Here is a 27,399-nt window from a genome sequence, read left to right as displayed (position 1 = left end):
GTTTCATACCCTCTCAGCGATAGTGAAGCTTCCGCTGGTCAAGCAGCGTTCACTACAGAAAGGGGTGCAATCTCTCCTTCAAGGTCAGGCACACCCCTTGAGGCGCCTCATGCACTTCCTGGGGAAGATGGTGGCAGCAATGGAGGCAGTCCCTTTCGCGCAGTTTCACCTGCGTCCTCTTCAATGGGACATCCTACGCAAATGGGACAGGAAACCGACGTCCCTCGACAGGAACGTCTCCCTCTCTCAGGCGACCAAAGCTTCCCTTCGGTGGTGGCTTCTCCCCACTTCATTATCGAAGGGGAAATCCTTCCTACCCCCATCCTGGGCGGTGGTCACGACGGACGCGAGTCTGTCAGGGTGGGGAGCGGTTTTTCTCCACCACAGGGCTCAGGGTACGTGGACCCAGCAAGAGTCCTCACTTCAGATCAATGTTCTGGAAATACGGGCAGTGTATCTTGCCCTGAAAGCGTTCCAGCAGTGGCTGGAAGGCAAGCAGATCCGAATTCAGTCGGACAATTCCACAGCGGTGGCATACATCAACCACCAAGGCGGCACACGCAGTCGGCAAGCCTTCCAGGAAGTCCGGCGGATTTTGATGTGGGTGGAAGCCACGGCCTCCACCATCTCTGCAGTTCACATCCCAGGCGTGGAAAACTGGGAAGCAGATTATCTCAGTCGCCAGGGCATGGACGCAGGGGAATGGTCCCTTCACCCGGACGTGTTTCAGGAGATCTGTTGCCGCTGGGGGGTGCCGGACGTCGACCTCATGGCGTCCCGGCACAACAACAAGGTACCGACGTTCATGGCACGGTCTCAAGATCCCAGAGCTATGGCGGCAGACGCCTTAGTTCAGGATTGGTCGCAGTTTCAGCTCCCTTATGTGTTTCCTCCGCTGGCACTGTTGCCCAGAGTGTTACGCAAGATCAGGGCCGACTGCCGCCGCGTCATCCTCGTCGCTCCAGACTGGCCGAGGAGGTCGTGGTACCCGGATCTGTGGCATCTCACGGTCGGCCAACCGTGGGCACTACCATACCGACCAGACTTGCTGTCTCAAGGGCCGTTTTCTTCGGCGCTCCATTGGGAGACCCAGACGATTGGTGTATAGCTACTGCCTCCGGAGGCCACACAAAGTATTACACTAAAAAGTGTAAGGCCCCTCCCCTTCTGCATATACACCCCCCGTGGGATCACGGGCTGCTTCAGTTTTCATGCTTTGTGCGAAGGAGGTCAGACATCCACGCATAGCTCCACTGTTTTAGTCAGCAGCAGCTGCTGACTATGTCGGTTGGAAGAAAAGTGGGCCCATATGGGGCCCCCAGCATGCTCCCTTCTCACCCCACTTTTGTCGGCGGTGTTTGTTAAGGTTGAGGTACCCATTGCGGGTACGGAGGCTGGAGCCCACATGCTGTTTTCCTTCCCCATCCCCCCTCGGGGCTCTGGGTGAAGTGGGATCTTACCGGTCTCCAGGCACTGAGACCGGGCTCCATCCACAGACCCGGAGAACCTGCTGGATATGGAGCTGGGTATCGTCAGGGACAGGGCCCTGCTACATTAAGGTACTCTGTGTCCCCGTACACATCGCGCACACACACACCAGCATTGCTGGGAGTGCTAGTGTGCCGGGGACAACAGCGCGGAGCGCTTGTGCTATTATTCACTGCAGCTTAGCTGAGTGAATTTATGTGTTAGAAACTGCCGCGCCGGCCGCTGCGGGGTGTTTTACACTGTGGCGCGGCTGGGACTTGTGGTGCGCCGGGGACTTCCGCGCTGGCCGTGCACATAGGACGGCCGCGCTTATTACTCGAGTCCCCGGCTTTGCGGCCTAGTTTTCGCTTCGTTCCCGCCCCCAGCCCTGCCAGTCAGGGGAGGGGCGGGACGCTGTACAGAAAGTCAGCGCCGAGAGCTGGAGTCTGCTTTGCATTCTCCAGCCCCCTTCACTGGACACAGTGGGACGCCAGTTTCCCGCTCTTGTCTGGGGCACGCCCACGGCCCGCCCCTCTTCACAAGACGCCGGCAGCCATTCCTGCACGCAGTCTGGGCTGGAGAAGGGAGACAAGCTCTGGGCAACCAGTCACAGGATTCGGGCGACCACACACCCGCCTTTGTGCGGGCGGTAAGCAGCACCTGAAGTGCTGACCCCACTAATGCCATTTGTACTTTATGCCTAGATGGCTAGACTACAGCAGCAAAAAGCAAGGGTGCTAAGGCACAGGCTTTCTAGGCTGCTTGTATTGCATGTGCTGAAGTGTTCATTTGTACTTTATGCTGGTATGCTATACACTGCACTGTACGGTCGCTATTCTTGGCTATATACTCCTAGATGGCTGGACAACAGCAGCAAAAAAGCAAGGGTGCTAAGGCACAGGCTTTCTATGCTGCTTGTACTGCATGTGCTGAAGTGTTCATTTGTACTTTCTGCTTGTATGCTATACATTGCACTGTACGGTCGCTATTCTTGGCTATATGCTTCTAGATGGCTAGACAACAGCAGCAAAAAAGAAAGGGTGCCAAGGCACAGGCTTTCTATGCTGCTTGTACTGCACGTGATACTGTTCCACACGGCAGGTTCCACTGTCCCCATTGTGTGCAATGCTCCCCTGTAGCACTTGGTCAGCCGGGGTCTCTGCTAGAGGTGGCCAAAGGAACCACCTGTGAACCCTGTCCAGGGACAGGGACGGAGTTGCAGTTTCGGCTGATAGATTGTCGGTGACTGTGACTAACATCTTAGAGACTTTGCAGTCCAGACGGACCATGGGCAATGTTGATACAATGCTCCCTGGCCACCCTCATTTGGAACAAATCAGTGCTCCGGGGGGGTCCCATGCATCCCAGGGCGCAGGCTCTGACACGGACGACAGTCCCAGACAGCCTAAGCGAGCTCGCTGGGAGCGGCACTCGGCTTCATCACTGGTTAGGGTCCCAGCAGGACTCTCTGTATGATGAGGCAGACGTAGCTGATCAGGACTCTGATCCTGAGACCGCTCTCAATCCGGATACTCCGGATGGTGACGCCATAGTGAATGATCTTCTAGCGTCCATCAAGGGAATGTTGGATATTTCTCCCTCAGCTCCTCCGGTGGAGGAGTCAGCTTCACAGCAGGAGAAATCCCTTTTCAGTATCTCAATTGAGTACTTTTCTGGCCACTCTGACTTCAGAGAAGCAATCCGGAAACACCACACTTATCCAGATAAGGTTCTCCAATCGTATTAAGGATACACGTTATCCTTTTTTTCTCCCTGACGTGGTCAAGCGCTGGACCCAGTGTCCAAAGGTGGATCCCCCAATCTCCAGGCTTGCGGCTAGATCCATAGTTGCAGTGGAAGATGGGACTTCACTTAAAGATGCCATTGACAGACAGATGGTCCTCTGGTTGAATTCTGTCTATGAAGCTATCGGCGTGTCGGTTGCTCCGGCATTCGCAGCCGTATGGGCATTCCAAGCTATTTCAGCTGGTCTTGCGCACGTGGACACTGTCACATGTACATCTGTGCCGCAGATGGCGTCCTTAACCTCGCAATGTCTGCATTGCGACTTACGCTATTAATGCTGTCCTGCACTCTACGAGCCGTACGTCAGTGGCGTCCGCCGACTCCGTGGTTTTATGCAGAGTCTTGTGGTTGAGGGAATGGAAAGCAGATTCTGCTTCCAAAAAAGTGCTTAACCAGTTTACCATTATCTGGTGACAGACTGTTTGGTGAGCGATTGGATGAAATCATTAAACAGTCCAAGGGTAAGGACTCTTCCTTACACCAGCCCAGATCAAACAACACCCAACAGAGGAAGGGACAGTCGAGGTTTCGGTCCTTCCCAGGCTCGGGCAGGTCCCAATTGTCCTCGTCCAAAAGGACTCAAAAGGCTCAGAGAGGCGCAGATTCCTGGCAGGCTCAATCACGCCCAAGGAAGGCAGCCGGAGGAACCGCTACCAAGGCGGTTTCCTCATGACGTTCAGCCCTCTCTCTCCGCATCCGCGGTCGGTGGCAGACTCTCCCGCTTTGGCGACATTTAGCTGCCACAGGTCAAAGACCGGTGGGTGAGAGACATTTTGTCTCACGTGTACAGGATAGAGTTCTGTTTTCGTCCTCCGACTAGATCTTCAGAACTTCCTCACCTCCCGACCGAGCCGATGCTCTTCTGCAGGCAGAAGGAGTGGTAATCCCTGTTCCTCCTCAGGAACAAGATACGGTTTTTACTCCAATCTGGTTGTGGTACCAAAAAACGACGGCTCTTTCCGTTCCGTTTTGGACCTAAACCTGCTCAACAAGCACGTGAAAACCAGGCGGTTCCGGATGGAATCCCTCCGCTCCGTCATTGCCTCAATGTCTCAAGGAGATTTCCTAGCGTCAATAGACATCAGGATGCTTATCTCCACGTGCCGATTGCTCCAGAGCACCGGTGTTGGCTACGATTCGTTATTGAAGACGAGCATCTTCAGTTCGTAGCCCTGCCCTTCGGTCTGGCGACAGCCCCACGGGTTTTCACCAAGTTCATGGCAGCAGTGGGAGTAGTCCTGCACTCTCAGGGTCACTCTGTGATCCCTTACTTGGACGATCTACTTGTCAAGGCACCCTCTCAAGAGGCATGCCAACACAGCCTGAACGTGGCGCTGGAGACTCTCCAGAGTTTCGGGTGGATCATAAACTTTTCAAAGTTAAATCTGACACCGACCCAATCGCTGACATATCTTGGCATGGAGCTTCACACTCTCTCAGCGATAGTGCAGCTCCCGCTGGACATACAGCGTTCACTACAGACGGGGGTGCAGTCTCTCCTTCAAGGCCAGTCACACCCCTTAAGACGCCTCATGCAGAGGCAGTCCCTTTCGCGCAGTTTCATCTGCGTCCACTTCTATAGGACATTCTTCGCCAATGGGATGGGAAGTCGACGTCCCTAGACAGGAACGTACCCCTTTCTCAGACGGGCAAGGACTCTCTTCAGAGGAGTCCACCCTTCAGATCAATGTTCTGGAAATCTGGGCAGGGTATCTTGCCCTGCAAACCTTCCAGCAGAGGCTGGAAGGCAAACAGATCCGAATTCAGTCGGACAACTTCGCAGCGGTGGCATACATCAACCACCAAGGCGGAACACGCAGTCGGCAAGCCTCCCAGAAAGTCCGGCGGATTCTGATGTGGGTGGAAGACAGAGCATACACCATATCCGCAGTTCACATCCCGGGCGTAGAAAACTGGGAAGCAGACTTCCTCAGTCGCCAGGGCATGGACGCAGGGGAATGGTCTCTGCACCCGGACGGGTTTCAAGAAATCTGTAGCCGCTGGGGGAGGCCGGACGTCGACCTAATGGCGTCTCGGCACAACAACAAGGGCCCGATTTTCATGGCGCGGTCTCACGATCAAAGAGCTCTGGCGGCAGGCGCCTTAGTTCAGGATTGGTCGCAGTTCCAGCTACCCTATGTGTTTCCCCCTCTGGCACTGTTGCCCAGAGGGCTACGCAAGATCAGCTCCGATTGCCGCTGCGCCATCCTCGTCGCCCCAGACTGGCCGAGGAGGTCGTGGTACCTGCATCTGTGGCATCTCACGGTCGGCCAACCGTGGGCACTACCAGACCGGCCAGACTTACTGTCCCAAGGGCCGTTTTTTCCATCTGAATTCTACAGCCCTGAACCTGACTGTGTGGCCATTGAGTCCTGGATCCTAGCGTCTTCAGGATTATCTCAAGACGTCATTGTCACCATGAGACGGGCTAGGAAGCCGACGTCTGCCAAGATCTACCACAAGACGTGGAAGATATTCTTATCTTAGTGCTCTGCTCAGGGAGTGTCTCCCTGGACATTTGCATTGCCTACTTTTCCTTCCTTCCTGCAATCTGGTTTGGGAAAAGGTTTGTTGCTCGGCTCCCTTAACGGACGAGTCCCAGCGCTGTCTGTATTCTTTCAGAAGCGCATAGTACGACTTCCTCAGGTACGCACGTTCCTGCAGGGGGTTTGTCACATTGTCCCTCCGTACAAGAGGCCGTTAGACCCATGGGATCTGAACAGGGTACTAATTGCTCTCCAGGAGCCGCCCTTTGAGCCTCTGAGGGATGTTTCACTTTCTCGACTTTCGCAGAAAGTGGCCTTTTTGGTAGCGGTCACGTCTTTTCAGAGAGTGTCCGAGCTAGCAGCGCGGTCATCCAAAGCTCCCTTCCTGGTGTTTCACCAAGACAAGGTAGTGCTGCGCCTGATTCCGGGGTTTCTCCCTAAGGTGGTATCCCCCTTTCATCTCAGTCAGGATATCTCCTTACCTTCCTTTTGTCCTCATCCAGTTCATCGATATGATTTGGATTTGCATTTGTTGGATCTGATGAGAGCGCTCAGAATCTACATTTCCCGCACGGCGCCCCTGCGCCGCTCGGATGCACTCTTTGTACTTGTCGCTGGTCAGCGCAAAGGGTCGCAGGCTTCCAAATCCACCCTGGCTCGATGGATCAAGGAACCAATTCTTGAAGCCTACCGTTCTGCTGGGCTTCCGGTTCCATCAGGGCTGAAGGCCCATTCTACCAGAGCCGTGGGTGCGTCCTGGACATTACGGCACCAGGCTACGGCTCAGCAGGTGTGCCAGGCGGCTACCTGGGCGAGTCTGCACACCTTCACCAAGCGTTATCAGGTGCATGCCTACGCTTAGGCGGATGCCAGCCTAAGTAGAAGAGTCCTGCAGGCGGCGGTTGCCTCCATGTAGGGAAGGGCTGTTTTTACAGTCCAAACTTGAGGTATTAATTTACCCACCCAGGGACTGCTTTTGGACGTCCCAATCGTCTGGGTCTCCCAATGGAGCGCCGAAGAAGAAGGGAATTTTGTTACTTACCGTAAATTCCTTTTCTTCTAGCTCCAATTGGGAGACCCAGCACCCGCCCCTGTTCCTTCGGGATTTTTGGTTGTTTGGGTACACATGTTGTTCATGTTGAATGGTTTCAGTTCTCCGATGTTCCTTCGGATTGAATTGTTTAACCAGTTATTGGCTTTCCTCCTTCTTGCTTTTGCACTAAAACTGAAGCAGCCCGTGATCCCACGGGGGGTGTATATGCAGAAGGGGAGGGGCCTTACACTTTTTAGTGTAATACTTTGTGTGGCCTCCGGAGGCAGTAGCTATACACCAATCGTCTGGGTCTCCCAATTGGAGCTAGAAGAAAAGGAATTTACGGTAAGTAACAAAATTCCCTTCTTTCCATCTGAATTCTGCGGCCCTCAACCTGACTGTGTGGCCATTGAGTCCTGGATCCTAGCGTCTTCAGGATTATCTCAAGAGGTCATTGCCACTATGAGACAGGCTAGGAAACCAACGTCCGCCAAGATCTACCGCAGGACGTGGAAAATTTTCCTGTCGTGGTGCTCTGCTCAGGGTTTTTCTCCCTGGCCTTTTGCCTTGCCCACTTTTCTGTCCTTCCTTCAATCTGGACTGGAAAAGGGTTTGTCGCTCGGCTCCCTTAAGGGACAAGTCTCAGCGCTCTCTGTGTTTTTCCAGAAGCGCCTAGCCAGACTTCCAAAGGTACGCACGTTCCTGCAGGGAGTTTGTCACATCGTTCCTCCTTACAAGCGGCCGTTAGAACCCTGGGATCTGAACAGGGTGCTGATGGTTCTTCAGAAACCACCATTCGAGCCAATGAGGGATATTTCTCTCTCACGCCTTTCGCAGAAAGTGGTTTTCCTAGTAGCAGTCACTTCTCTTCGGAGAGTGTCTGAGCTAGCAGCGTTGTCGTGCAAAGCCCCTTTCCTGGTGTTTCACCAGGACAAGGTGGTTCTGCGTCCGGTTCCGGAATTTCTCCCTAAGGTGGTATCCCCCTTTCATCTCAATCAGGATATCTCCTTACCCTCTTTTTGTCCTCATCCAGTTCACCAATGTGAAAAGGATTTGCACTTGTTAGATCTGGTGAGAACACTCAGACTCTACATTTCTCGTACGGCGCCCCTGCGCCGCTCGGATGCACTCTTTGTCCTTGTCGCTGGCCAGCGTAAAGGGTCACAGGCTTCCAAATCAACCCTGGCTCGGTGGATCAAGGAGCCAATTCTCGAAGCTTACCGTTCTGCTGGGCTTCCGGTTCCCTCAGGGCTGAAGGCCCATTCTACCAGAGCCGTGGGCGCGTCCTGGGCTTTGAGGCACCAGGCTACGGCTCAGCAGGTGTGTCAGGCGGCTACCTGGTCGAGCCTGCACACTTTCACGAAACACTATCAGGTGCATACCTATGCTTCGGCGGATGCCAGCCTAGGTGGACGAGTCCTTCAGGCGGCGGTTGCCCACCTGTAGGAAGGGGCCGTTTTACGGCTCTATTACGAGGTATTATTTTACCCACCCAGGGACTGCTTTTGGACGTCCCAATTGTCTGGGTCTCCCAATGGAGCGACAAAGAAGGGAATTTTGTGTACTTACCGTAAATTCCTTTTCTTCTAGCTCCAATTGGGAGACCCAGCACCCGCCCCTGTTTTTTTGTGTACACATGTTGTTCATGTTGAATGGTTTCAGTTCTCCGATATTCCTTCGGATTGAATTTACTTTAAACCAGTTGATAATTTTTTCCTCCTTCTTGCTTTTGCACCAAAACTGAGGAGCCCGTGGGAGCACGGGGGGTGTATAGGCAGAAGGGGAGGGGCTTTACACTTTTAGTGTAATACTTTGTGCGGCCTCCGGAGGCATAGCCTATACACCCAATTGACAATTGTCTGGGTCTCCCAATTGGAGCTAGAAGAAAAGGAATTTACGGTAAGTACACAAAATTCCCTTCTTTGTTTACTTACCATAAATTCTTTTTCTTATAGTTCCGTAATGGGAGACCCAGCACCCTCCCTGTTGCCTGTTGGCAGTTTCTTGTTCCACATGTTATCACCGGCTGTTGTTGTAGACAGAGGCTCCGGTTGTTCCGGTTCTTGCTCTATCTCTACTTGTGGGTGGCTACTCTCCTTCAGCTTTTGCACTAAACTGGCTAGATTTGGTTATCCAGGGGGTGTATATGCTCGGAGGGAGGGGCTACACTTTTTAGTGTAGTACTTTGTGTGTCCTCCGGAGGCAGAAGCTATACACCCATGGTCTGGGTCTCCCATTACGGAACTATAAGAAAAAGAATTTACGGTAAGTAAACAAAATTCTTTTTTTTTACCCTACAGAATTTCTGCAGCAAAAAGAATAAACATGTCACTTCTAGATAATGGTAAAATCCGCAGGGACCAACCCGCGGAAAAAACGTGGCAAAAACGCGGGTGTGGTTTTTGCCGCGGTGCGGTATTCTGACAGAGGTTGCAGATTTTTCTTAAGAAAAGTCCAGTTCTCTATCGCCTTATTGGGGGCATTTTCTAGTGCACACATAGCCTAAAGGCCGCTTTACACGCAGCGACATCGCTAAAGCACTGTTGTTGGGGTCACGGAATTTGTGACGCACATCCAGCCTCTTTAGCGATGTCGTTGCGTGTGACACCTATGAGCGATTGGGAACGGTCGCAAAATCGTGCAAAATCCTACATCGTTGACATGCCCCCCTATTCCCAATTATCGTTGCTGCTGCATGTACGATGTTTTGTCGTTCCTGCGGCAGCACACATCGCTATGTGTGACACCGCAGGAACGAGGAACATCTCCTAACCTGCGGCCGCCGGCAATGAGGAAGGAAGGAGGTGGGCGGGATGTTACGTCCCGCTCATCTCCGCCCCTCTGCTTCTATTGGGCGGCCGTTTCGTGACGTCGTGACCGCTTAGGAGGCGGTTCAGCGGTCACAGCGACGTTGCTAGGCAGGTAAGTAGTGTGACGGGTCCGAGCAATGTTGTGCGTCACGGGCAGCGATTTGCCCGTGACGCACAACCGATGGGGGCGGATACGCACGCTAGCGATATCGCGGTGTGTAAATCGGCCTTTAAACTAAAAACTCACTTAGTATTCAGAGGCATTAAAATAATTTTGAGATGCCCAATTCATTGTGAGATCTGACCAACTCGGAGGATTCACTTTTGACACAATTTTGTATGTTTTTATAACCAGTGATTCAATGCTGTCTTCACTTTGTCCCTTTCCAGATACTAACGGAGAGGTTCCTCAGCAAAGTCTGGTCTCGCTGCCTTACCGGATGGTGTTCGCGGTGGCCTCAGAAGACGCTGTGATTTTCTATGACACGCAGCAGCTTTTTCCTTTTGGTTACATTTCCAATGTGCATTATCACACCCTGAGCGACATATCCTGGTAAGATTGCAGTATCGTACATGACAGATACTTATGGAGACTTCAAGGACTATTCTAAAACTCATATAAGATTTTATCCGTCAACTCCCTTTTATGACATCTGTTGGGGTGAGCAGTTCTTGCCTGCAAATTACTGTAGTATTAAGGCGGGTATTGAAGAGGACGCTGATCAGGCATTTAACCCCCTTAGATGTCATTAATGACTGTGGTCCTCTCTGTAAAGCTACTTAGGCCAATGTCACACTTGCAAGTGATTCACACAAGAATCAAGAAGCGTGCAGCTGCATAGAAATACACGCAGATGCACGCTCCTGTCCGTAGAGCGGCAGGCCGTGCCGGGTGATGCAACTTGATTTCCACGCGAATCACTCTCGTGTAACATAGATCTTAAAGGGAATCTGTCACCAGGTTTTTGCCGCATAATGTAGGGGCAGAGATCCTGATTCCAGCAATGTGTCACTTACTGGGCTGCTTAGTGTAATTTTTAATAAAATCACTGTTTAATTAGCAGTAGATTATCATTACGGGACTACTTGGCATGCTGCCAGCTAGTCCAGCATATTCATCAGCTCTGGATAATTGCTAAATCTGCAGCAGAGAAAATATTGATTTTATCAAAATGACAGAAAATAGCTTAGTAAGTGACACATCCCTGGAATCAGGGTCTTTGTCTTTACATTATGCTGCTCTCAGATAGGGGAGCAAAAACCTGATGACAGATTCCTTTAAAGTGACTCTGTCACCAAGTTTCTGATAACAGCATAATGTAGGGGCTGAGACTCTGATTTCAGCCATGTGTCACTTTCTGGTCTACATGCTGTAATTTTGATACAATCCCTGTTTTCTCTGCTGCAGAGCTCAGAATGCAGAGGCCTGTTTAGCCCCTCCCACAGTACTGATTGGCAGCTTTCTGTGTATAATTACAGAATGTTGCTAATCAGTGCTGGGGGTAACGTTGGACTAGGAGGCACAAGGCAGCTAGCCCTGTAGTGAGGATCTCCTTCTGATAAAACACTGATTTTATTGAAATAGCAGCACACTGACTAGTAAGTTATATATCACTGGAATCAGAGTCTTGCCCCCTACATCATGCTGCTCTAAGATAAAGTCGTAAAAACCCGCTTTAAGTCTTTATAGAAAATTCTTAACATAATCGCAGAGTATTAACGAGTTGTCTTGACAGTCAGGGACATAAAAAGGTCATCTATACATAACTGAAATTAGCAGCCTTTACTGAAAAATGAAAACCTTATTTCTTTGTCGCTCCATTGGGAGACCCAGACAATTGGGTGTATAGCTTCTGCCTCCGGAGGCCACACAAAGTATTACACTTTAAAAAGTGTAACCCCTCCCCTCTGCCTATACACCCTCCCGTGGACCACGGGCTCCTCAGTTTTATGCTTTGTGTGGAAGGAGGCACACATCCACTCATGCATTCTCATAACTTAGTTGTCGGTTGGAAGAAAAGAGGACCCCCACGGGGTCCCCGGCATGCTCCCTTCTCACCCCACTATGTCGGCGGTGTTGTTAAGGTTGAGGTACCCATTGCGGGTACAAAGGCTGGAGCCACATGCCGTCTCCTTCACCATCCCTTATGCGGCTCTGGGAGAAGTGGGATCCTGAGCGGTCATCCATTTACTGGGACCGTGCTCCATCCGCAGCCCCTGGTGGAACCTTCCGGACCGGAGCCTTTTCAACCCCAGGGACCGGGCCCTGCTACTTAAAGGTACTCTGTGTCCCCATTGGGGACTGTACAGGAAGCGCACCTTCTTCCCGGAAGCCGCGGTAGTCGTAAAACTGGGGAGGCACGTGGACTTCCGCGCCGACCGGGCCTGCTTGTCGGGCGCGGTCTCAAATTTAGTCCCCGGCTTCACCGCGGCCTAGTCGCGAAAATCCCGCCCCTAGGCCTGCCTGTCAGGGGTAAGGACGGGATTACCGACATGATGTCGGATGTGATGGCTGGAGCATCCTGCATGTCTTCCTCCCCCCTCACTGACCACTGTGGGGACCCCAGACGGTACCCATTGCGGGTACGGAAGCTGGAGCCACAGGCCGTCTCCTTCACCATCACTTATGCGGCTGGGAGAAGTGGGACCTGAGCGGTCATCCATCTGCTGGGACAGTGCTCCATCCGCAGCCCCTGGTGGAACCTGCCGGACCGGAGCCTCTTCAACCCCAGGGACCGGGCCCTGCTACTTAAAGGTACTCTGTGTCCCCATTGGGGGCTGTACAGGGAGCGCACCTTCTTCCCGGAAGCCGCGGTAGTTCTAAAACTGAGGAGGCAGGTGGACTTCCGCGCCGACCGGGCCTGCTGGTCGGGCGCGGCCTCAAATTTAGTCCCCGGCTTCACCGCGGCCTAGTCGCGAAAATCCCGCCCCCGGGCCTGCCTGTCAGGGGTAAGGGCGGGATTAACGACATAACGTCGGATGTGAGGGCTGGAACATCCTGCATGTCTTCCTCCCCCCTCACTGACCACTGTGGGGAACCCAGACTCCCGCTCTTTGCTGGCGCCGCCCTCGGCCCCACTCCTCCCCTGAGAGCTCCGGCGGCCATTTTCTGGCATTCTGCCGGTGGGTGCTTCTCAGGGGAGCTCAGGGTGAACACAGCACCCGGTACTGGTCCCCCTAGGGTGCCGGATACATATGTATATATTATATATATTTCTGTTCGGACAGACTGTATCCCCTTTTTCATTTACCTTCAGTGGTCACCCTCCTAGGCGACAACAGGCACAGGTTTTTCTCGCGGTCTGTACCTCTTGTGGGGCTATGTTACCTGCGGGATCCACCTACCCTCACTGTGAGCAATGCTCGACTCCTGCCTCGCTTGCTCAGCCGGAGCCTCGGGCACTGGTGGGCCCCTCGGCTCATGTAGACCCCCCCTGCTCCCCCTGAGCAGGCTGCAGGGACAGAGTCACAGGTGTTGGACCTCAGTCATTTTCATATGATCAAATGGTCTTCTAAGCTCCTTGAGGCATTGCAGTCCAGACCGGACCTTTCACAGGCCCTGACCCTGTAGCTTGTCTCATCCAGGCCTCTCTTGGTTAGCGCCGCAGCGCGCTCCCAGGTTGAGCCCTAGGTCTCAGGCGGAGGACTCCTGCCCTGACCGCAGTCCAAGACCGGCTAAGCGGTCTCGCTGGGACTCTTCCCCGACTTCCTCACGCTGCTAGGGATCCCAGCTTGAGGATTCTCAGGAAGACGAGGCGGACGGGAGAGCTCAGGGCTCTGGCCCTGACTTCACCCTTAACCTTGATACTCCTAAGGGGGACGCCTTAGTAAATGATCTTATCTCGTCCATCAACCAGGTGCTGGTTCGCTCGCCTCCGCCTCCTCCTGTAGAGGAGTCGGCTTCTCAGCAGGAGAAACACCAGTTTCGGTTCCCCAAACGTACACGCAATACGTTTTCTTCGGCGCTCCATTGGGAGACCCAGACGATTGGGTGTATAGCACTGCCTCCGGAGGCCACACAAAGCATTACACTAAAAAGTGTAAGGCCCCTCCCCTTCTGGCTATACACCCCCAGTGGGATCACTGGCTCACCAGTTTTCTGCTTTGTGCGAAGGAGGTCAGACATCCACGCATAGCTCCACTGTTTAGTCAGCAGCAGCTGCTGACTATGTCGGATGGAAGAAAAGAGGGCCCATACTAGGGTCCCCAGCATGCTCCCTTCTCACCCCACTTTATGTCGGCGGTGTTTGTTAAGGTTGAGGTACCCATTGCGGGTACGGAGGCTGGAGCCCACATGCTGCTTTCCTTCCCCATCCCCCTGAGGGGCTCTGAGGAAGTGGGATCTTACCGGCCCCCAAGCCCTGAGGCCGGGCTCCATCCACAGACCCATGGAACCTGCTGGATACGGAGCTGGGTACCGTTCAGGGACAAGGCCCTGCGACATTAAGGTACTCTGTGTCCCCGTTTGTACAGGCCGCGCACACTCCAGACTTGCTGGGTGTGCTAGTGCGCCGGGGACAGTAGCGCTGCGCGCTGGGGTTACAGTCACTACAGTTTGTCTGAGTGACTTTATGTGTTGGGGACTGCCGCGCCGGCCGCCCCTGGAGCGGCGGCGCGGCTGCGACTTGTAGTGCGCCGGGGACTTAGCGCCGACCGTGCTTTTACGACGGCGGCGCTTATAAATCTAGTCCCCGGCTTTTGCGGCCTAGCTCCGCTTCGTTCCCGCCCCCACCCTGTCAATCAGGGCAAGGGAGAGACGCTGTACGTTTATTCAGCGCCGAGGGCTGGAGCCTTATTTACATGCTCCAGCCCTCTCACTGAGCACAGTGGGACGCAGGTTTCCCGCTCTGTCTGCCCACGCCCAGGGCCCGCCCCTCTCCACAGGACGCCGGCAGCCATTCCTACATGCAGTCTGGCTGGAGAACGGACACAGGCTCTGGGAGACCCAGACAAGGGATTTCTGGCGACCACACACCCGCGTTTAGCGGGCGGTAAGCAGCACTTAAGTGCTGGCCCCACTAGTGCCACAGTGTGATATTTGTGTACTTTTTTCTCTGTACCATATATATATATATTTTGCACTGTAAGGTCGCTTCTTGGCTGTATACCCCTATTGTTCTGAGGAGAAGACAACATGTCATCTGCAAAACGCAAGGGTGCCAAGACATAGGCTGTGAACGCTGCTTGTGCCGCTTGTGGGGCTGATCTACCGGCAGGTTACAATGACCCCCATTGTGTGCAATGTTCGGTTCCCTGTGCCACTTCGTCAGCCGGAGCCTATGGTGGTAGTGGCCCAGGCAGAGTCGCCGGTGAAACCTGTCCCGGTGACGGGGACAGAGTTTGCTGTTTTTGCTGACAGGATGTCTGTCACTATGACAAAAATCCTAGAGACCTTGCAGGCCAGGCCAGTTACTCAGTCCATGGACACTGCTGCGGCAATGTTCCCCGGTCCCCCTCAGTTGGAGTTAATCCGTGCTTCAAGGGGGTCCCAGGCATCTCAGCCTGACGGCTCTGATTCAGATGACAGTCCCAGGCAGCCTAAGCGTGCTCGCTGGGAGAGACCCTCCACGTCATCACGCGGATCAGGGTCTCAACGAGAAGAGTCTCTACATGATGAGACAGAGGAGGGGGATCAGGAGTCTAATCCTGAAACCGCTCTCAATCTGGATACTCCTGATGGTGACGCCATGGTAAATGACCTTATAGGGGCCATCAATAGTCTATTGGAAATTTCTCCCCCTGCCCCTTCTGCAGAGGAGGCAGCTGCACAGCAGGAGAAGTTCCATTTCAGGTATCCCAAGCCTAAACTGAGTACCTTTCTGGACCACGCTGACTTCAGAGAATCAGTCCAGAAACACCATGCCTACCCAGAGAAGCGTTTCTCCAAACGTCTTAAGGATACACGTTATCCCTTTCCCCCTGACGTGGTCAAATGCTGGACCCAGTGTCCAAAGGTGGATCCCCCAATCTCCAGGCTTGCAGCTAGATCCATAGTGGCAGTGGAAGATGGGGCTTCACTTAAAGATGCCAATCACAGACAGATGGACCTTTGGTTGAAATCTGTCTATGAAGCTATCGGCGCGTCGTTTGCTCCAGCATTCGCGGCCGTCTGGGCACTCCAAGCTATTTCAGCTGGTCTGGCACAGGTGGACTCTATCATACGTCCAGCAGTGCCGCGAGTAGCGTCCCTAACCTCGCAAATGTCTGCGTTTGCGACTTACGCTATCAACGCTGTCCTGGACTCTACAAGCCGTACCTCAATGGCGTCTGCCAACTCTGTGGTTTTGCGCAGAGCCTTGTGGTTAAAGGAATGGAAAGCGGATTCTGCTTCCAAAAAATGTTTAACCAGCTTGCCACTATCTGTAGATAGACTGTTTGGTGAACAATTGGCTGAAATCATTAAACAATCCAAGGGTAAAGACTCCTCCTTACCCCAGCCCAGATCAAGCAAACCTCAACAGAGGAAGTGGCAGTCGAGGTTTCGGTCCTTTCGAGGCTCCGGCAAGACCCAATTCTCCTCGTCCAAAGGGACTCAGAAGGAGCAAAGGAGCTCAGATTCCTGGCGGGCTCACTCACGCCCCAAGAAAGCAACCGGAGGAACCGCTTCCAAGGCGGCTGCCTCATGACTTTCGGCCTCCTCCCTCCGCATCCTCGGTCGGTGGCAGGCTCTCCCGCTTTTGCGACATTTGGCTGCCACAGGTCAAAGACCGGTGGGTAACAGACATTTTGTCTCACGGGTACAGGATAGAGTTCAGTTCTCGTCCTCCACCTCGGTTCTTCAGAACCTCCCCACATCCCGACCGAGCAGATGCCCTTCTGCAGGCGGTGTGCTCACTAAAAGCAGGAGTGGTGATCCCTGTTCCTCTGCAGGAACAAGGGCAAGGTTTTTACTCCAATCTCTTTGTGGTTCCAAAAAAGGACGGCTCGTTTCGTCCTGTTCTGGACCTAAAGCTGCTCAACAAGCATGTGAACGCCAGACGGTTCCGGATGGAATCCCTCCGCTCAGTCATTGCCTCAATGTCTCAAGGAGATTTCCTTGCATCAATAGACATCAAAGATGCTTATCTCCACGTGCCGATTGCTACAGAGCACCAACGTTTTCTACGTTTCGTGATAGGAGACGACCATCTCCAGTTCGTAGCTCTGCCATTTGGTCTGGCGACAGCCCCACGGGTTTTCACCAAGGTCATGGCGGCAGTGGTAGCAGTCTTGCATTCTCAGGGACATTCGGTGATCCCTTACTTAGACGATCTACTTGTCAAAGCACCCTCTCAAGAGGCATGCCAACTCAGCCTGAATGTTGCGCTGGAGACTCTCCAGACGTTCGGGTGGATCATCAACTTTTCAAAGTCAAATCTGTCACCGACTCAATCACTAACGTATCTTGGCATGGAGTTTCATACTCTCTCAGCGATAGTGAAGCTTCCGCTGGACAAGCAGCGGTCACTACAGACAGGGGTACAATCTCTCCTTCAGGGTCAGTCGCACCCCTTAAGGCGCCTCATGCACTTCCTAGGGAAGATGGTGGCAGCAATGGAGGCAGTCCCGTTCGCGCAGTTTCATCTGCGCCCACTTCAATGGGACATTCTCCGCCAATGGGACGGGAAGACAACTTCCCTAGACAGGAAAGTCTCCCTTTCTCAGACGGCCAAGGACTCTCTGCAATGGTGGCTTCTTCCCACCTCATTATCACAGGGAAGATCCTTCCTACCCCCATCCTGGGCAGTGGTCACGACAGACGCGAGTCTGTCAGGGTGGGGAGCAGTTTTTCTCCACCACAGGGCTCAAGGGACGTGGACTCAGCAGGAGTCCACCCTTCAGATCAATGTTCTGGAAATCAGGGCAGTGTATCTTGCCCTACTAGCCTTCCAGCAGTGGCTGGAAGGAAAGCAGATCCGAATTCAGTCGGACAACTCCACAGCGGTGGCATACATCAACCACCAAGGAGGGACACGCAGTCGGCAAGCCTTCCAGGAAGTCAGGCGGATTCTGATGTGGGTGGAGGAAAGAGCATCCACCATATCAGCAGTTCACATCCCGGGCGTAGAAAACTGGGAAGCAGACTTCCTCAGTCGCCAGGGCATGGACGCAGGGGAATGGTCCCTTCACCCGGACGTGTTTCAGGAAATCTGCCGCCGCTGGGGGGTGCCGGACGTCGACCTAATGGCGTCTCGGCACAACAACAAGGTCCCGACCTTCATAGCGCGGTCTCGCGATCAAAGAGCTCTGGCGGCAGACGCCTTAGTGCAAGATTGGTCGCAGTTCCGGCTCCCTTATGTGTTTCCACCTCTGGCACTCTTGCCCAGAGTGTTACGCAAGATCAGATCCGATTGCGGCCGCGTCATACTCGTCGCCCCAGACTGGCCGAGGAGGTCGTGGTACCCGGATCTGTGGCATCTCACGGTCGGCCAACCGTGGGCACTACCAGACCGTCCAGACTTACTGTCCCAAGGGCCGTTTTTCCATCGGAATTCTGCGGCCCTGAACCTGACTGTGTGGCCATTGAGTCCTGGATCCTAGCGTCTTCAGGATTACCCCAAGGGGTCGTGGCCACCATGAGACAGGCTAGGAAGTCCACTTCTGCTAAGATCTACCACAGAACGTGGAAGGTTTTCTTATCCTGGTGCTCTGCACAAGGAGTATCCCCCTGGCCATTCGCGTTACCTGTTGTTCTTTCCTTCCTGCAATCTGGGTTGGAAAAGGGCTTGTCGCTCGGCTCCCTTAAAGGGCAAGTCTCGGCACTATCCGTGTTTTTTCAGAAGCGTCTAGCACGACTTTCTCAGGTGCGCACGTTCCTGCAGGGGGTTTGTCATATCGTCCCTCCGTACAGGCGGCCGTTAGATCCGTGGGATCTAAACAAGGTCCTTGTTGCTCTCCAGAAGCCGCCCTTCGAGCCTCTGAGGGATGTGTCACTTTCTCGACTCTCACAGAAAGTGGCCTTTCTGGTAGCGGTCACGTCTCTTTGGAGAGTGTCTGAACTAGCAGCGCTGTCATCCAAAGCTCCTTTCCTGGTGTTCCACCAGGACAAGGTAGTGCTGCGCCCTATTCAGGAGTTTCTCCCTAAGGTGGTATCCTCTTTTCATCTTAATCAGGATATCTCCTTGCCTTCCTTTTATCCGCATGCAGTTCATCGGTATGAAAAGGATTTACATTTGTTGGATCTGGTGAGAGCACTCAGAATCTACATTTCCCGCACGGCGCCCCTGCGCCGCTCGGATGCACTCTTTGTCCTTGTCGCTGGTAAGCGCAAAGGGTCGCAGGCTTCCAAAGCCACCCTGGCTCGATGGATCAAAGAACCAATTCTTGAAGCCTACCGTTCTGCTGGGCTTCCGGTTCCATCAGGGCTGAAGGCCCATTCTACCAGAGCCGTGGGTGCGTCCTGGGCATTACGACACCAGGCTACGGCTCAACAGGTGTGCTAGGCAGCTACCTGGTCGAGTCTGCACACTTTCACCAAACATTATCAGGTGCATACCTATGCTTCGGCGGACGCCAGCCTAGGTAGAAGAGTCCTGCAGGCGGCAGTTGCCTCCCCGTAGGGGAGGGCTGTCTTTGCAGCTCTAACATGAGGTATTTCTTTACCCACCCAGGGACAGCTTTTGGACGTCCCAATCGTCTGGGTCTCCCAATGGAGCGCCGAAGAAGAAGGGAATTTTGTTACTTACCGTAAATTCCTTTTCTTCTAGCTCCTATTGGGAGACCCAGCACCCGCCCTGTTGTCCTTCGGGATTTTTGGTTGTTTTCGGGTACACATGTTGTTCATGTTGAATGGTTTTCAGTTCTCCGATGTTACTTCGGAGTGAATTTGTTTAAACCAGTTATTGGCTTTCCTCCTTCTTGCTTTAGCACTAAAACTGATCAGCCCGTGATCCCACGGGGGGTGATTAGCCAGAAGGGGAGGGGCCTTACACTTTTTAGTGTAATGCTTTGTGTGGCCTCCGGAGGCAGTACTTATACACCCAATCGTCTGGGTCTCCCAATAGGAGCTAGAAGAAAAGGAATTTACGGTAAGTAACAAAATTCCCTTCATCTCCTTGCCTTCCTGTTGCCCTAATCCAATTCACCAGGGTGAAAAGGTTGTGCACTCTTTGGATCTAGTGAGAGCACTCCGGTTCTACGTGTCTCACACGGCGCCCCTACGCCGTTCAGATGCGCTTTTTGTCCTTGTCGCTGGCCAGCGTATGGACTCTCAGGCCTCCAAGTCGACCTTGGCTCGGTGGATCAAGGAACCGATTCTCGAGGCCTACCGTTCTTAGGAGCTTCCGCTCCCTTCAGGGCTGAAAGGCCGTTCTACCAGAGCCGTAGGTGCGTCCTGGGCATTGCGGCACCGGGCAACGGTTCAGCAGGTGTGTCAGGCAGCTACGTGGTCTAGTCTGCACACTTTCACAAAGCACTATCAAGTGCATACCAATGCTTCGGCAGACGCCAGTCTAGGTAGGCGAGTCCTTCAGACGGCGGTTGTCCACCTGTAACAGGGGGCCGTTTTCGGCTCTTCTTATTGAGGTATTCTTTTACCCACCCAGGGACTGCTCTTGGACGTCCCAATTGTCTGGGTCTCCCAATGGAGCGACAAAGAAGAAGGGAATTTTGTTTACTTACCGTAAATTCCTTTTCTTCTAGCTCCGATTGGGAGACCCAGCACCCACCCCTGTGCCCTTTGGGCTGGCTGTTCTTTTGGGTTATGGTCTTCAGTTCTCCGAACAGCCTTCGGATTGAATTTACCCTAGACCAATTTATAAGTTTCCTCCTTCCTGCTTTTGCACCAAAACTGAGGAGCCCGTGGTCCACGGGAGGGTGTATAGGCAGAAGGGAGGGGTTACACTTTTTAAAGTGTAATACTTTGTGTGGCCTCCGGAGGCAGAAGCTATACACCCAATTGTCTGGGTCTCCCAATAGGAGCTAGAAGAAAAGGAATTTACGGTAAGTAAACTTCCCTTCTTTTCCTCTACCCAAGCAATAAAAAGCTGTATGTATCCACAGCTCTTCTTGTCTTCTGCATCCTTGTTTTTGAGTTTTAGGCTACTTTCACATTGCGTTTTTACTTGCGTTCAGTCCGAACCGCCCCTCCCCCACCCCGCAAAACGTATTTTGGACGCATGCGCCGACGGGGCCCATTGACTATAATGGAGCAGTCAACTACGTTCAGGTGTCCGTCTGCAGAAAACGTATATGTGCAAAAACGGTGCAAGACAGAGCACACGCTAACTTAGCCTGCTCCATTGTAGTCAATGGCCCTGGAGGCGCATGCGTCCGAAACCCATTTTGCAGGGTGGGGGAGGGGCGGTTCGGACGGATGCCCCGACGGGACCACTGAACGTAAGTAAAAACGCAGTGTGAAAGTGTGAAATAAATAATCTGGTGTCCATAATGTTGCATTTAGGACCACTAATTACGCTGTTTTTTTTGCTTTCTTTTTACATGGCAGGTCCAATGACGGATTATTTCTGTCCATCTCCTCCACTGACGGCTACTGCTCGTTTGTATCTTTTGATGAAGGTGAACTCGGAGTTCCTCTAAAAGAGAAACCCGCGTTAGTGTTAAGTACTCCTTCTGGCACAGAAAAGAAGGCCCGGAGATCACAAGGCAGGAGGGTATCGTCCCCTATATTACGAGCTGGTGAGCAGTCTAATCCGTCCACTCCTATGCAAAGCAAACAGTCTGCCTCCAAATTTCCAACAACGCCAGGAATAAACGTGATCCCTGCGACCCCCACCTCCGAGGAGAGGAAGGGTTCTCAAAACAAAACCGCACAGACCAGAAGAATTACTCTGAACACCCTGGAAGCTTGGAGCAAACCCGCCACACCCAGGTAAGGGCCTGTCGGTGATCCGGATCAATTCCCATCAAAAGTCCTTCCACAGGGTAAGCCAGGCGTGTGTGTGTGTGTGTAATTTTGCACACACACACACACACATCTGGACCCCGAGAGAGTCAAAGGCTATGTTTTGAGGGGAAATTTTAACCCCGCGCTTTAGTTATTCGCCAAAAAACCTGCCTCCATTAAAGCGAATGGAGCTGGGAGCCACAGTGCAGCCAGAACTTCAGAAGAATGCGCAGCCATGCCCTTATATGGAATTTTGGCGTGTCACAATGCAGCCAGGGAAAGAGGCAGACATAGACAAGATAAGAGACAGACACAGAGACAGACTGACAGGGAAAGAAAGGGAAAGAGACAGACAGGGTAAGAGACAGACAGGGAAAGAGATCGATAGGGAAAGAGATTGAGACAGACTGAGAAAGAGACAGACAGACAAAGAGAGAGAGACAGAGATATATATAGAGGGTGAGACAGACAGAGAATGGGAGAGAGACAGTTACTATCCCGGGCGTTAATACATTCTATTTATACATTCTATCCCGGGAATGTTAATCTAATATATATGATGAGAAACTGTGGAAAGAAAAGCGCAATAGGGTTTTACCCCACAAAGGGAGGAAGATATGTAATAAAAACACACTCACCTATAATGGTTGTGCCAGTCACAACCACTATACAGGCATATATAAGGTCCAGGCAGCAGTCCCAAAGTTGGCTGATAACAGAGAGTGACAGAAGAAGGGTCTTAATTCCGCGCCAAGGACTCAATGGATCCAGGAAGAGATTAATGCTTCTTTAATAACATGCACAAGTCTACGCGTTTCTGGAGACACAGCTCCCTTCATCAGGACATTGGCAAGAGAACATCAAATCTGGTTTTAAGTGAGATGGTGAAGTATAAAAGCATGCAATGATGTCATAGGGAACACCCATCCTGAAAAAAAACTTTGAAGGCGGGCGGGATCCTGATCATTTTAGAAATCTGTATGTTCCAACAGTTCCCTGAATATTGAATTATGATCAAAAACAGTTATATACACTTCTACTTTACTAGTTCTTTAAAACCTGTTCCCGTACCACTCATTTTATCCCTCCCCTTTTGCAGTTTTCTGTTCGCGGAGGCGTAGGGGTATTCTTCCCACGCCGCTGAACTTTGTTACCTTTTTGCACCGGTTCCTGTTTGTCCTACATTTATTACCTGGATACCGCTTAGTTTGCCCCTTGTCATTTTTCACCCCCCCTAACCACATAATTTAAATAGTAATAAGATCTATATTTGTGATGTATTCTTATATACTATTACATCGGACGCACACTTCCAAATAAATATAAAAATATATATATATATATATATATAAAAAACCTTGCTCCATTTTTTATTATAGATGAGCTGTTTCTTTGTCGCTCCATTGGGAGACCCAGACAATTGGGTGTATAGCTTCTGCCTCCGGAGGCCACACAAAGTATTACACTTAAAAGTGTAAAGCCCCTCCCCTCTGCCTATACACCCTCCCGTGCATCACGGGCTCCTCAGTTTTTATGCTTTGTGCGAAGGAGGCACACATGCACGCAAGCTCCACAATTTAGTCAGCAGCAGCTGCTGACTATTTCGGATGGAAGAAAAGAGGGCCCCTAACAGGGCTCCCGGCATGCTCCCTTCTCACCCCACTCTGGTCGGCGGTGTTGTTAAGGTTGAGGTACCCATTGCGGGTACAGAGGCTGGAGCCCACATGCTGTTTTCCTTCCCCATCCCTTAGGGGCTCTGGGTGAAGTGGGATCCTAACCGGTCACCAAGCACTGGGACCGTGCTCCCTCCGCAGCCCCTGGGGGAATCTGCTGGACAGGAGACCGGGTATCATCAAGGACAAGGCCCTGCTACTCTGAGGTACTCTGTGTCCCCTTGGGGACGGCGCATAGAGCGCCTGTGTTATGGACGCTGCAGCAGCTGCTGGGTGTGTTGGTGCGCCGGGACTACCGCGCTGACCGCGCTTGTTTGCCGGCCGCGCTTATAACTTTACTCCCCGGCTTTTGCGGCCTTGTACCGCATATTCCCGCCCCCGGGCCTGCCAGTCAGGGGTAAGGGCGGGACGCTGCACTGAACGTCAGCGCTGAGGGCTGGAGCATACTGTGTATCCTCCTCCCCCCTCTCTGAGCACCGTGGGGCACCAGATTCCCGCACTTTTGCAGGCACGCCCACGGCTCCCTCCTCCTCTCTGGACGCTGGCAGCCATTGCTATCAGCACTTCTGAAGAACTTCAGAGGGGAGAAAACGCTGGGCTCCACAGCTCTGGGAGGCCCAGGCAGGGAATCTGGTGGTCACACAACCGCTGCGGGCGGTGGGTAAGCCGCACCTGTTACTAGGTGCTGGTCCCCCTGGGTGCCGTACTGTATATTTATATGTTTATACTGTATACATTTACTCTGTACGGCCGCACTATTGCTCCGGCTATATACCCTCTTTGATTGCTCTTAAAGGAGACTACAGCATGTCGTCCGCAAAGAGCAAGGGTGCCAAGGCACAGGCTTACTTTGCTACCTGTACCTCATGTGCAGCTATGCTACCTGCAGGTTCCACCTACCCTCATTGTGTGCAATGCTCGGCCCCTGTGACACTCACTCAGCCGGAGCCTCTGCCACGGTTGGGACCCTCGTCCCCGGTGGGACCACCTGCTGCCACTGTCCAGGTGACAGGGACAGAGTTTGCAGTATTCGCTGACAAACTTGCTGAGTCTATGGATAAATGGTCTGCTAAGATACTAGAAGCTTTGCTGTCCAGACCGGTAATACAGGCCCCGGGCACTGTTGAATCATTGACCCCAGGCCCCCCTTGGTTGGACCAGCAAAGTGCTCCTGGGGCGACTCATAGGTCTCACGGTGAGGACTCCGACACAGACCGCAGTCTCAGACCGACTAAGCGGGCTCGCTGGGAGATTCCCTCGGCTTCATCACACTGTTCAGGGTCTCAGCATGAGGACTCTCTGGAGTAGGAGGTGGCAGATCAGGCCTCTGATACTGACGCCGCTCTCAACCTTGATACACCTGAGGGGGACGCCATAGTGAACGACCTTATAGCGTCCATCAATCAGGTGTTGAATCTTTCCCCTCCAGCTCCTCCGATTGAGGAGTCAGCTTCTCAGCAGGAGAAATTCCGTTTTAGGTTTCCCAAACGTACACGGAGTGCGTTTCTTGATCACTCCGACTTCAGGGATGCAGTTCAGAAACACCGAGCTTTTCCGGATAAGCGCTTTATTGACACACGTTACCCCTTCCCCGCTGACGTAGTCAAGGGTTGGGCTTAGTGTCCCAAGGTGGATCCGCCGGTCTCTAGACTGGCGGCTAGATCCATAGTCGCAGTGGAAGATGGTGCATCACTCAAGGATGCCACTGACGGGCAGATAGAGCTCCTGATGAAATCCATCTATGAAGCTATCGGCGCGTCCTTTGCTCCGGCATTCGCAGCCGTATGGGCACTCCAAGCTATCTCAGCTTGTCAGTCTGAGATTAATGCAGTCTCACGGGCCGCTACCCCACAGGTTGTGTCCTTAACATCTCAGGCGTCGGCGTTTGCGTCCTACGCCATGAATGCTGTCCTGGACTCTGCTAGCCGTACGGCGGTAGCATCCGCCAATTCTGTGGCAGTCCGCAGGGCCATGTGGCTACGTGAATGGAAGGCAGACTCTGCTTCCAAAAAGTTCTTGACCGGGTTGCCATTTTCTGGCGACCGCCTGTTTGGCGAGCGATTGGATGAAATCATTAAACAATCCAAGGGAAAGGACTCGTCCTTACCCCAGTCCAAACCAAACAGACCTCCACAAAGGAAGGTTCAATCGAGGTTTCGGTCCTTTCGGGCCTCAGCCAGGTCTCAATTCTCCTCGTCCAACAGGCCACAGAAGGGTCAGAGGAACTCCGATTCATGGCGGTCTAAGTCACGTCCTAGGAAGAACGCCGGAGGAACCGCTCCCAAAGCGGCCTCCTCCTGACTTTCGACCTCCCCAAACCGCATCCTCGGTCGGTGGCAGGCTCTCCCGCTTTTCCGACGCCTGGTTGCCACATGTCCAAGACCGATGGGTGAGAGACATTCTGTCTCACGGTTACAGGATAGAGTTCAGCTCTCGTCCTCCGACTCGTTTCTTCAGAACATCTCCACCCCCCGAGCGAGCCGATGCTCTTCTTCAGGCGGTGAGCACTCTGAAAGCAGAAGGAGTGGTGATCCCGGTTCCCCTTCAACAATGGGGCCACGGGTTTTACTCCAACTTGTTTGTGGTGCCAAAAAAGGACGGATCTTTCCGTCCCGTTCTGGACCTAAAACTGCTCAACAGACACGTGAAAACCAGGCGGTTCCGGATGGAGTCTCTCCGCTCCGTCATCGCCTCAATGTCCCAAGGAGACTTCCTAGCATCAATCGACATCAGGGATGCTTATCTCCACGTGCCGATTGCACCAGAGCATCAGCGCTTCCTGCGCTTCGCCATAGGAGACGAACACCTTCAGTTCGTGGCACTGCCTTTTGGCCTGGCGACAGCCCCACGGGTCTTCACCAAAGTCATGGCAACAGTGGTAGCAGTCCTACACTCTCAGGGACATTCGGTGATCCCTTACTTAGACGATCTACTTGTCAAGGCCCCCTCTCGGGTGGCATGCCAACACAGCCTGAACATTGCTCTGGAGACTCTCCAGAGATTCGGGTGGATCATCAATTTCCCAAAGTCAAAATTGACACCGGCCCAATCACTGACATATCTTGGCATGGAGTTTCATACTCTCTCAGCGATAGTGAAGCTTCCGTTGGACAAACAGCGGTCACTACAGACAGGGGTGCAATCGCTCCTTCGAGCCCAGTCGCACCCCTTGAGGCGCCTCATGCACTTCCTAGGGAAGATGGTGGCAGCAATGGAGGCAGTTCCATTTGCGCAGTTTCATCTGCGTCCACTTCAATGAGACATTCTCCGCAAATGGGACAGGAAGTCGACGTCCCTCGACAGGAACGTCTCCCTGTCTCGGGCGGCCAAGGCCTCCCTTCAGTGGTGGCTTCTTCCCACTTCTTTGTCGAAGGGGAAATCCTTCCTGCCCCCATCCTGGGCTGTGGTCACGACGGACGCGAGTCTGTCGGGGTGGGGAGCGGTCTTTCTCCACCACAGGGCTCAGGGTACATGGACTCAGCCAGAGTCCTCCCTTCAGATCAACGTTCTGGAGATAAGGGCAGTGTATCTAGCCCTCAAGGCGTTCCAGCCGTGGCTGGAAGGCAGGCAGATCCGAATTCAGTCGGACAATGCCACGGCGGTGGCATACATCAATCACCAAGGCGGCACACGCAGTCGGCAAGCCTTCCAGGAAGTTCGGCGGATTTTGCTGTGGGTGGAAGCCACAGCCTCCACCATCTCCGCAGTTCACATCCCGGGCGTAGAAAACTGGGAAGCAGACTTTCTCAGTCGCCAGGGCATGGACGCAGGGGAATGGTCTCTTCACCCGGACGTGTTTCAAGAGATCTGTTGCCGCTGGGGGAAGCCGGACGTCGACCTTATGGCGTCCCGGCACAACAACAAGGTCTCGGCATTCATGGCACGTTCTCAAGATCACAGAGCTCTGGCGGCGAACGCGTTAGTTCAGGATTGGTCGCAGTTTCGACTGCCTTATGTATTTCCTCCTCTGGCTCTGCTGCCCAGAGTGTTACGCAAGATCAGGTCCGACTGCCGCCGCGCCATCCTCGTCGCTCCAGACTGGCCGAGGAGGTCGTGGTACCCGGATCTGTGGCATCTCACGGTAGGCCAACCGTGGGCACTACCAGACCGACCAGACTTGCTGTCGCAAGGGCCATTTTTCCATCTGAATTCTGCGGCCCTCAACCTGACTGTGTGGCCATTGAGTCCTGGATCCTAGCGTCCTCAGGGTTATCTCAAGAGGTCATTGCCACTATGAGACAGGCCAGGAAACCAACATCCGCCAAGATCTACCACAGGACGTGGAAGATCTTCTTATCCT

The 27,399-nt window shown here is 53.1% G+C and overlaps 1 protein-coding gene across 1 annotated transcript in view; it reads left to right on the top strand.

Moving 5' to 3' along the window:
* CHAF1B (chromatin assembly factor 1 subunit B) overlaps positions 1–27,399 on the top strand; it is a 228,460-nt gene that overhangs the window by 170,064 nt on the left and 30,997 nt on the right. The window contains exons 11-12 of the mRNA XM_075332921.1: positions 9,993–10,155; positions 21,028–21,411. Coding sequence (XP_075189036.1) covers positions 9,993–10,155; positions 21,028–21,411 — 547 coding nt within the window. The remainder of the gene's footprint in view (positions 1–9,992; positions 10,156–21,027; positions 21,412–27,399) is intronic.

Source organism: Anomaloglossus baeobatrachus, chromosome 2, assembly GCF_048569485.1.
Source record: "Anomaloglossus baeobatrachus isolate aAnoBae1 chromosome 2, aAnoBae1.hap1, whole genome shotgun sequence".
Classification (NCBI taxonomy): Eukaryota; Metazoa; Chordata; class Amphibia; order Anura; family Aromobatidae; genus Anomaloglossus; species Anomaloglossus baeobatrachus.
The sequence above is the reverse complement of the archived record's forward strand: the minus strand, read 5'-3'. Positions and strand labels throughout refer to the sequence as shown.